The 11,919-nt window shown below is 40.4% G+C and overlaps 1 protein-coding gene across 1 annotated transcript; it reads right to left on the bottom strand.

The window, feature by feature from the left end:
* Positions 1–3,319: 3,319 nt before the first annotated feature.
* LOC105028129 (inter-alpha-trypsin inhibitor heavy chain H3-like) lies at positions 3,320–9,121 on the bottom strand. The gene is made up of 6 exons (XM_020055302.3): positions 9,074–9,121; positions 5,260–5,388; positions 5,060–5,176; positions 4,822–4,918; positions 4,123–4,233; positions 3,320–3,379 (listed from the first exon to the last, which is right to left on the bottom strand). The coding sequence occupies exons 1-6, from the start codon at positions 9,119–9,121 to the stop codon at positions 3,345–3,347; spliced, it is 537 nt and encodes a 178-aa protein (XP_019910861.1). The 3' UTR covers positions 3,320–3,344.
* Between the last annotated feature and the right edge of the window lie 2,798 nt (positions 9,122–11,919).

Raw genomic sequence — 11,919 nt, 5'->3', positions numbered from 1 at the left:
GTATGTAGTTTTCCTTCCTTGATTCAGATCACATACTTGGCAGTTTTCCGGTTTGCTTTGTTTCCATCAGAAGCGCGTCCTGTAAAACTAGTTTGTCACCTCGCAATAGTTAGAACTATTACAGTAATGCAGTTCTAAGTTGCTTAATAGATTTCCCTGGGTTGGGTTGAAACTCAGAGTTTCAAGAACAACTTCTTGGATCATATTATGCTTCACCAACCAAATGCTAGTAGTACTGTTTAATGTTCATGTTAACATTATCTAATTTAAGTAACTAAGCAGTTGCCCCCATCCAGAGCAACTCAAATGAATGTCTTCATGTTTCATTCTTTCTAGTTTCCAGATTTACATAGAGCAAACAGTCTTTTTTGCCACTCACATTGTACAAAAATGTCAGTAATTGAAACCCCAATGCAAATGCAGGCATACAATAGACCTCTGTGTGTTAATGTGTTTCAAAGTTTCAAGTATCAACATTTTCTTGGTTGCATACACATAGAAGCAGATGTTGTTTCAGGTGTAGCAAAATGCTTTCACTGCATATTAGCTCCTAACATGAAGGTACATTTCATGTTAGGAGCTAATCTAAAAGAATTCCAGATTCACAAATCGAAAATACAACACAGCACATGGGAGTCCATGTGCATACCCAAAAAGGGTGGAGTCAAAATATTGGCACCCTTTTATTCAGTAATTCCGGCTCCCTCCCCTTGCAAGGAAGACAGCACTGAGCCCTTAACCCAAAATAATTTATGAGATTAGAGAATACATTGCAGTCATTGACCATTCCTGCTTATAGAACCTGTCCTGGTCCTTGAGATCCTTTGGGCTGCGCTTATGAACACCCCTATTTAATGCAAACCACAGATTTTCAGTTGGATCAATTCACAGGGATTACTGAGATTACTGCTAGTAGCAATCTCCAAATGCCAGTTTCAGCCTCCTGGCAGAAGCAACCAGGTTTTTGGCCAAAATGCCCTGGTACTGTTGTAATAATGCTGTTTACTTTAAATGGGACCAGGACCAGTGGAGGTCAAAATATAGTTTACTTTATACAGTCTATTCTTCCCTTTAACATGGGTGCAAGTCGTTTTGGGGAAGACTACATGTTACAGCAGCTTGGACGTAATATGTGTATATGTTGAGTTGTTAAGAGAGTGAGTATGATGCAAATTAACTTTTAACTGAACCCTTCAGAACTGGAGCGGTGGAGTGAGCTGCCACGGTGACCGAGTCTGGGTATGATGTGCTTTGTGTGCGCGCGCGCGTGCAAAATTATACAAAGTGGTGTGGGGGGTTGCGTGCATGGGTGTTTGTATGTTTGTGTGTGTTTGTGTCAGCGTGTGTTTGTGAGAGACAAAGTGTATATAGAGAGAGCGAGACAGAGAGAGAGAGAGAGAGAGAGTTAATACTGCCACTTCATTCCTATTGTTCTATACTGATCTACAGTCAGCGTGAATTTAATCAGAAAGACAGTATTTATTGGAGATGGTGGAATGCGAAAGCAAACTGTGAAATTGTTGAGAAATGGATGCGAACTCCCAGAACTCCATTCACCTTATAATGCCCCGCCTGTTTGACCCAGTTCCTTATTGATTCATGGCCTCCATACACCCTTTAGCAAACAAGCTACACTGTTAAGTATTAATCCCTCTCAGTGACCCACAGAGGTCCAGTGGTTTGGTCAACTGCCTCAGACGGTTCAAGACTGGCTTAATGCGCTTTCAGCAGAAACTCCAAAAACAGGAGATTCCTAATATTTATGAATGTGGACTACAAAGTATTATACTAGGTGAAAAGAAGGCAACCATTCATTATTTTCCCTCAACAAAATATGAACATGTCTTTTTATTTCTGTGCATTTTCTTCATTACTTTGTTTACAGTTTTCATGTTGTGATATTTTGGGTATGCACCAGAAGGAAATCTCCACAAAACTGACAGATCAAGGAACCTTAATCTCTATTGTTGCTCTTTTTAACTTTAGAAAAACATTAATTATTGTGTATATTATTAGTGATTTGTTGTATGTGCCGAACTTGGCCAGTTAGAGTTGTGATACAGTGCAGTCAGCTAGCTCCCCCTGTAGGGCAGACTGAAGTGGAGTCAACCAGCATGTCACGGTGGGGCCAGAACGAACACTGACGTCCACAGTAGAGGCCCTACAACACACACATACACACACACACACAATACACAATAAACGACAATAATAATAATAGCAGGATTAGAATGAATACACCACTTTGTCTTCATACTGTCACATAAGCATACAATGAATCATGATGTCCCAAATATAATACTAATTAATAATCCTTTTATAAAGAAACACATTTAGAACTGTCAGTTAGATCACTTGTTACTTATAGAGAGATTAGCTTCTCTGGATGCATCTACGTCTTTGTACTGAATCTTAAGTTTTACTGTTGTTCCCTGGACCTCAGTGTAAATACTGAAGGGCTGTAACACAGTGTAAATACTGAAGGGCTGTAACACAATGTAAATACTATCACCATGAGAAATCGAAACTTGAAACAATGACTAAAAACTAAAACTAAATGGCTGTCTAGCTCCAGTGGAATGAGAAGACATCAAGATTAAAGTGTGACTTTAAAGGTTTAACTCAACCGTGATCCCAGAAATGTTGTCCCCTGTTGGGCGCTGCCTCAGGACGGGCCACAGGAACACGTTTCCATCCCTCTCATAGAGCATGATGATGACCCGTGTTGACCCCATGGTGACCTCCATCTCTTTGCCCTGTAGGATCAGAGACACACTGCAGGTAGAAAGATGCAGATTTATGAATTTAATCAATAATAATAAATAAAAATGCTTGTTTTGGTGGGAAAACCTTTGAGACTTCCCATCATCTGGAGAGGAACCAACCTAAACACTACAACCTTATTCCACTTGAAAATGATGTAAAACATGCTGCACTGTGCAAAATGCTCAGAATTGCTTAAATCCCCTTTCTTTCCCATTCTGTCATTCAGTTTGGAGATCAGGAGATTGTCTTGACCAGGACCACACCCCTAAATGCATTGAAGCAACTGCCATGTGATTGGTTGATTAGATAATTGCATTAATGAGAAATTGAACAGGTGTTCCTAATAATCCTTTAGGTGAGTGTATATATACACAAATATACACATACAAACATACACAGAAATACACAAAAGTAAAGACACACATACAGATGTGGTCCTGCATTTAAGCATCTTTGGGTCCTTGTAAAGAGCTATATAAATAAAATATATTATTATTATAGACACAGGTTAAACACCCAGTCACAGACACAATGTTATGCAATGCAGACTCACTCTTTGTCCAATAGCTGCTTCACAGTCAGGTAGGCAACAGGAACCTAATAAGAGGAATTGCTAATAGGGAGGAGAGAAAGAGAGAATATGTAGGGGAGGGACAGAAAAAGTTTGCCAAAAGTTTGCCGTGAAATACCAAGTAGTTTTAATGGGGCACATATCAGCATGTTACATTTTCGGGGACCTGTTTTTACTTAATCTCTTTTACAACCAGTGACCAAAACTCCCAGAATGCACTTTAAGTAACTACCCCAGAGGGTGCCCAGCTCTGTAAATAAATCACCACTATTCAGTACATGAACTCTATTTCTGTCCTACCCTGGATGTTTTGTTTCTTTAAAATGTATTCCCATTAAAAAATAGCTGTTCAAAGATATACTTTCTTATGCAAATGATCCATCACTAGTTTTTTTTGGAAGTGTCTGACACAAACTTAGACCAACTGTGTGGGAGTCACTTAAAGGTGCAAGGGTTTTTGTTTAAACAGTTTATATTTCCAGACCTAACTGCATACGGCAATAAGCAAGATATGCTCTACCAATCCCACATGGGATGAAAAATAACCAAATAGGAGGCAAGGCTGATGGGTGGGTTTAGCAACAGAATGCGAAGATGACCACCAGAACAGCAGACCGAGTGAGTAGCCTGACTGACTTAAATAGAGATTGTGGTGGGAGCGATCCTGGCTTCAGCTGACGTATCGCTGAGCCAAAGCCCGCTTGGGTGATTTTCCGGTCCCCATGAATGAAAGAAAACGTACAACACGTGTGTGTGTGCACCCGTGAGTGTTTGAGTGTGTCTACCTATGGTTGGGTCTCCATCCGTGAGCAGTATGAGGAGAGAGACTGAGTGCTTGCGTGGGTGTCGTTTCAGCATGTCTGTACCCTCCAGCACAGCGGCATTGATGTTGGTGGCTGAGAAGAAAGGGCAGCACATTATTGGTCTACATTTTCAACAACCAGGCACATTGGAATCCATGCCAGCAGTATAATAAAGCATATCTTGATTTTAACTTCCTAGTATTTGTGACACAATTTCCATCCAAGTTCAGAAAAAAACAAGTATTTGCACTTTTGCACATGATGTCCAAAACGTCCACCTGCCAGTGCAAGATTACATTGAGATCAATGGTTTTCTCTGCGGTGGCTTCTGTTGGTGTTCATTGTTCAGGACCTGTTGACTTAGTTTCTCAATTCTCTTGGGCACACAATCTTGTGTTTATTCATTTAATTTGGCTACAACGACCATGCAGTGGTTCTCTTCCTCTATGTTGTAACCGTTCAGCAGTTTTAGAAGGGCACTGTTCACAATTAGCCATTTTAAAACAGTCATGAGATGACTTGCAGTGTGTACTTTTACTGGCTAATGCCCTATTCATAGGGTACTCATCACATGCAGAAATATTTTAAATAATTCTTCATGATCTTTAAAGTTGATAAATTAGTTATGTTATAATTGTACCCCTTTTTTCACGAATAAGTCATACAAATGTCTTGTCATACAAAGCAGTTCCTTCTTCCAGGGAGACACAGAGCTGTCAAATGTAATCAGGCCAAAGTGGTCGTCCTCTCCCAGGATCTTCAACAAAGCCTCACGGGTCTGATGGATCACAGGTTAATCAACCAAACAGTCAAACTAACCAATCAACCATGAAATGCATGAATATTAGTTGAATATAAACATGTATGTGTACAATTATTTAGCTGCATTATAACCTAACAAGGTACACACAACACACACCTGGTGAATTTTCCTGCCTCTCATGGAGCCACTCCGGTCGATGACGAAGACCACATTCTTTGGAATGCGTGGTAGATCACTGGGAGCAAAGTGATGGACAAAATACCCATCTGACTTCTGAAGAGGTAATAAAAGACAGTGGTTAAAGAACAAGTACAGATAAAGTAATCAATAACAGGAAGAAGGTAGAAGAAGTTCACCTTGAGATCTCCTATGGACTTTTTCCTGTGGACGTCATAGACAATGACCAGGTCTCCGTTCAGGCCCTCCTCTCCACAGCTGTCACACTGACTCTGCTGTTCCTTACTGGGGTAGAAATAGACCCAAGCCTGGGGAGAAAGTGGTCATTCTTAAGGTAAAATATCATGCCTTCTTTAGCTTGCCTCATTAGCATGAGCTCGTTAGGTTTCCTAATTAGCGGGGGTGGGACTGGGCCACAGCAGGAAACAGTGCCCATTCATAGTGGTAGTCCTTTATATTACGGAAAAATATGAACACCTTGTACATTTATTATTGCTTCTGTAGTGCTAAGACACTGAAAGACAGCCAGCGGCTCTATCAAACAAGGACAGCCACTACACACATATTGACTTAGGTATGACATGGAGGCAAAATGAAAAAAACAAACATTACTAACCTAACTAACAAAACATTACTAACCTAACTAACAATTACTAACAAAACCTTTTCTTTAACTCTGTACATATACAGAATTGAAAATCACTTCAGGTAATAATAAACCTATGAAATGAATGAACTCACAAACAGAACCTGAGGTTAAATCTGCAAACAACAACTTCATGTGTGCTCTTGGCAGAATTCTTTCAATACATCAGAAATGTGTGTAAATATGTTGTGCGTGGATTTCTGCAAAAGGTCTAGGGTTGGTCATGTGCTGCATATGTGTTGTAGTGTGTGTGGACACAGTAGTGTGAATGTAGTGTACAGCCACTTTGTCACAGTTTTTATTATACATTTTATTTAACAATTAATAAGGCAAATGAGGCAAAATGTCCTTATTGAGGCAAAACTGCATATTATAAGAATGCGTTTTCAGCACCGTTTCAAGGCAGTCATTTTTATCGTCATCATAAGACACCCAATGGCCAGACTTGTACAGAACAGTTTCTTTAAATTATACAAAAAAACATTATTCACATGTATGATGGATGCATATTTTGCATACATTTACAGATAAAAGTGCACTTAAATAACGAAATGACACAAAATTAAAGAAGAGCCTCTGTATAATAATAATGTGAATGTACATCATTTGAAGAAAACAACTCTTGGAAAACATGATTTTGAGGAGATGGCCAATATAAATAGGCTAATACAATGAAAACGTACATTCCAGAAATAAGACAATTTATGTCACATTAAATTATCTTTTATTCATACAGTGGACATTAAAGGTCTACACAACCCTGTAAAAATGCCAGGTGTTTGTGATGTAAGAGAATGAGACAAAAATAAATTATGTCAGACCTTTTTCCACTTTTAATGTGACCTATAATGTGAACAATTCAATTGAAAAACAAACTGAAATCTTTGAGGGTGAAAACCTTACAATAACCTGGTTGCATAAGTGTGCACGCCCTCTTATAAATGGGGATGTGCCTGTGTTCAGAATTAGCCAATCACATTCAAACTCATGTTAAATAGAAGTCATTAAACACCAGCCATCATTTAAAGTGACTCTTATTAATCACAAATAAAGTTCAGCTGTTCTAGTAGGATTTTCCTGACATTTTAGTCGCATCTCAGAGCAAAAGCCATGGTCCGCAGAGAGCTTCCAAAGCATCAGAGGGATCTCATTGTTGAAAGATATCAGTCAGGAGAAGGGTATAAAAGAATGTCCAAAGCATTAGATATACCATGGAACACATTGAAGACAGTCATCATCAAGTGGAGAAAATATGGCACAACAGAGACATGACCAAGAACTGGACGTCCCTCCAAAATGGATAAAAAGATGAGAAGAAAACTTAATTTGTATTATAAGAATGTTATAAAAAAAAAATATTCTGTCAACATAGTGTAAGGATCTTCTTGAGTATCTGGACAGAATTGGTCAAAAACAGTAATGTCCAGATTTTCTGAAAATCCAAACTGGGCAACCAATCTTGTGCTGCCATCTGGTGGCCGTTTGGCTTCATTACACAAGAAACATAAATGATTTATTTTCATTCTAATTTCTTTTATAATGTTTTATTTCTAGGTAGAAGAACCACATTTTTGGGGGTGCCAATATTTTTTACCTTCTTTATTAAATTCTTTCATTAGTTTCAACCCAATACAGTGTAATTTGACAGTAAAGGCATGACAATATGAAGGAATACCATTGACACAAAACCTCATAATGCTTTAAAAAGAAAACATTACGCTGAATGGCATAACAGATGAGTTTTGCCTTTCCAACAGATGAGTTTTCTAAATGGTGACCCATAAGTCTGGTTTTATGTGTTTTTATTAACCATGGGGGTTGTGATTACCAGGATACATCATAATAGGTTGTATCTGTTACAGAAATGATACAGAAATCCGGCCGAAATCCCCTCGGACCATTAATGGTTAACTCGATGTTACCCAATATAAGCACCGCCCTTCTTCCCATAAAAAGGCAGGCACAATCGGCATGGTCGCACGGACTGCGAGAGGCCTACTCCACCGGGGAAGGGCGTTTAGAAGCCATGTAACTCTAGTTTACCCCGATTATGTTCTCTAATAAAGCCATTGATACACATCCGACGGAATTCTGTATATTTTCCGTATTATAGGGCCAGACGTCTCCAATTCCACTCGCTGGAGTAATGCGCTCATGTTGAACAGTGTGTGCTTTGCGATATTTTGCTAGCGGACATTTCAGGGCTCCCTGTATGAATTTAATGATCAAACACCTGAACACATGCTGCGAAATGACTTCCTATTCACATAACCCCCCCCCCCCCCCATTTTATTTGTTTGCGGTGATGATCGATGACATGTTTGGGGCAGTGGGTCCGGGGATGGGGTTGGCTTTGTACGCAGATGACGGGGCAGTGTGGAAAAGAGGAAGTGGAATGGAATGGGTGATGAAGAAAATGCAGGAAGCAGTTACAGGGGTGGAGGACTGGTCGCTGACTTGGGGGTGCAGGCTGTCGGTGGGCAAGTCGTGTTTTATGATGTATCGTAGGAGAAAGGTTGAAAGGGTGAGATTGTCTACATGGACAGGACGGATGACGGATTTCAAGTACCTTAGCCTGTGGTTTGATGAGAAGATGACGTGGAGGACTCACATGCAGTATATAGCCGTGAGATGTAGCAGGGCTCTGAACCTTATGCTGGCTGTGGTAGGTTATGATCGGGGAGCGGATCGACGTACATTGGTATGTATGTATCAAACGCTAATTAGGTCAACTGTGGATTATGGGTGTTTTGTGTACGCAGCGGAATTGGTATTGAAATGTTTAGGTGTGATGCAGGCAATCGCTTTGAGGCTGTGTGTAGGTGCGTTTAGGACGACGCCGGTGGAGGCCTCGCAAGTGGGAGAATGGGAGATTCCGCTGGAGTTGAGGCGGGATGAACTGGCACTGGCGTACTGGATGAGAAAGGGAGTGTGAAGTGTCATCCAGCAGTCAAAACTGTGGATAATTGCTGGGAGCGTGAAGTGGCTGAGCTGAAGGTCTATGGGTGGATAATTGAGGAATTGGTGGAAGAGTATGGGATGAGTGAGAGGGAGGTGGGTCCTACAGTTGCAATGGGCCATGTTCCCGAATTGGTTGTTTCCAAATCCATGGATGGATGTTAGTTTGTTAGAGGGAAGGAAGGAGTGGGACAAGGAAAGTATGAGTCGATGCGTTGAAAGGTATGTTGGTGATGTATACTTTGACCCAGATGTATACTGATGGGTCAAAGGATACAGATAGTGGAAAGGCTGGTGCGGGAGTGTATGTGCCAGAATTCAATGTGCAGGTGGTATATGCCGTATACCCACTTTTTTGACAGCTACCTTAGCATACACTCACTTCTTACCAGTGGTTTGATGGGGGATATACTCAGGTATGCGGTTTCTAACCACATTTTTCAGCAGGCATAGCGTATACTGACTTCTTACTGATGCGTATGAGTGTAGTACAGTGAACTTGTATGCAATATACATTATTTTGTAGTAGATAAAGCATGCAAAATGTAGCATACAAAAGCCAGTTGCTTAATTATAACAAACAATAAAAAAATGACCAATAAATAATGTGCCTGAGACCGATGTATGAAATTGCTCTGAATGGATGGTTATTTATTAGAACCATGTTATTTCACTTCAGGTAAATATTCTTGCCTGCCAGAATATTGAGTATTTTTCCTTGAGGCAAAATTATATTTCCATAGGCTAAATGCTACGTCCGAAATACATTATGAAGCGAACCAATCTAATAACTTGTCCAACCAAATAAACGTAGTCCAGCAACAGAAAACACTGCCAGCTCTGCTGGTGCACTTACCTCAACCAATGAAAACAAAGATTTTGAAAGCAACCGGATCCTCCATGGTAAGGACTTGGTACCTCCGTTGGTACAGTATTTCAGTGAATAATTTTTTTTTGCCTTAAACCAATTTGTCAGTGTTGCGGTTTGGCAGTACTCACTCGTTAACTGCCTTGGCTAGCTAACACTCATATTCAATACACTCCCTATCTCACACTCAGTTTGACTGTTTTTGGTAGAACCTTTGAACTGTTTTGGAATACCTGGTCTGTAGTATTCTCTATTGTAGTATTCTCTATTGGAGTTTAAGTAAATGTTCTTACTACACTTTAATGTGTATGTGTCCTCTATACCTATATTCTGCATCTCTCAGTAGATTCAGTGGTTGGAGTTGGGTTAATACTCCTTGACAAGTTCTCATGCTACTTTATGATTACATTTATGACGACATTTAAAATGAAAACATATTGATAATAAAATAATTGTTGACAAAGTGCTAAAATGTTTGTTTTTAACTTCCAAATAGGTGTCCAATGATTGATAAATAAATAATTGATTGATAAATGATTGTAGCCTAATTGAAGTAGCTGTTTAATAGAATAATGATTTTGCATGAATGACTGCCTGACCCATAGTATATTATATTAATTTTTTACAATCAAATGATTAATTACTTAGAAACTAGTTGCTTTGAATAAAGGTGCCATCAGTTGTCTTCTTATGAATGACATGTCGTTGAGTCAGTGTTGCTGATGCAAAGTAGGCCCTTCATTACCAAAGTAACTAAATTACGATACAATTAATAATAATAATACATTATATTCATATAGCGCATTTCAGGGACCCAAAAACGCTGTACAATAATGACATGGAAACAAAAAACAAACAGAAACAAAAGAAAGACTATGAGAAAACAACGAAGATTGAGAGTGTGGGATTTGGCCTGGCTATGGGTAGGCGAGATGAGTTTTGATGCGGTGCTGGAAGATGGGGACAGTCTCAGAGTCACGGAGGGTTTTGGGGAGAGAGTTCCAGAGCCTAGGAGCCACCCTTGAGAATGCCCTGTCACCAAAGCCTTTGAGCTTGGACTTGGGGATTATTCGGTGGCCTGCAGTACTGGAACGGAGTGTGTGTGTTGGTTGATATGTCAGAAGAAGGTCAGAGAGGTTTAGGGCTTTATATGTCAATAGGAGGATCTTGTAGTTAATGCGTTGGGAGATAGGAAGCCAGTGTAACTCACAGAGGATAAAGGTGATATGCTGCTGTGAATTGGTGTGAGTGAGTAGTCTGGCCACAGAGTTTTTGACCATTTGGAGCTTATGGAGGGATGTTGATTTGATGCCAGTGAGTAGGGAGTTGCAATAGTCAAGACGGGAGGTTATGAATGCATGTATTAGGGTTTCAGCAGCAGGACGGGAGAGGGAAGGTCTGAGTTTGGCGATGATGGAAGAATGGATGAAGAAACAACGGTGTCATCGATGCTGAGTTTGAAAGTTTTGTTGAGGGTGGATTTGGTTCCCATGAGTATGAGTTCTGTTTTGTCGCTGTTTAGTTCGAGGAAGTTGTCCTTCATCCATGCTTTATTGCATTCAGGCAGGATTCAATATGGGTCAGAGGTGGGTTGGTGAGAGACTTGGTGGCTAGATATATTTGTGTATCATTAGCATGGCAGTGGACATTAAGGTTGAAGTGATGGAGGATTTGACCAAGGGGAAGGATGTAGATTAAGTGTAGTGGACAAAGTACTGAGCCCTGGGGGACACCTTGAGTGACTGTGGCTGATTCTGAGTTTAGGCCTTTGAGTTGGATGTAATGGGTTCGATTGAGTCATTAGCAAAATCCCAGGATTTTCACTCATTTCCAGGAGGGTCACATTGACCTGTCTGTAATATTGGGGGGGTAGCAATGATTCTTGGGTTGAGGTGGGTGGAGGAGTTGCGACCATTTAGAGTGGTGGTGTGTTCTGACTCAGCGGCAGTGTTAAGCAGGAAGGTCAGAGAGAGGTGAGTTGTTGGTGGAGATGATGGTGTTGTTGATGGGGTTAGAGAGGATGGGTGTGTTCAGGTACCATTAGGAAGAGGTGAACTTAAAACATTGATAAAGGGGGTGGGTTATGAATGTTGGCAGAGGAAGTGGGATGTGTTATGGAAATGTTTAACTAAGGTGCATTAGAGAAATGTCTGTCTCTCCATATACCGTTCAATTTTCCTTCCTACCCTCACCTATGGTCATGAAGGCTGGGTCATGACCAAAAGAACAAGATCGCGAGATCAAGCGGCTGAAATGGGTTTTCTCAGAAGGGTGGCTGGCTTCTCCCTTAGGGATAGGGTGAGAAGCTCAGCCATCCGTGAGGAATGATACTTTTCAGTTGGCCAACATTTCTAAAAATAATTTTTT

This window comes from Esox lucius, chromosome 17 (assembly GCF_011004845.1).
Source record: "Esox lucius isolate fEsoLuc1 chromosome 17, fEsoLuc1.pri, whole genome shotgun sequence".
NCBI lineage: Eukaryota > Metazoa > Chordata > Actinopteri > Esociformes > Esocidae > Esox > Esox lucius.
The sequence above is the reverse complement of the archived record's forward strand: the minus strand, read 5'-3'. Positions and strand labels throughout refer to the sequence as shown.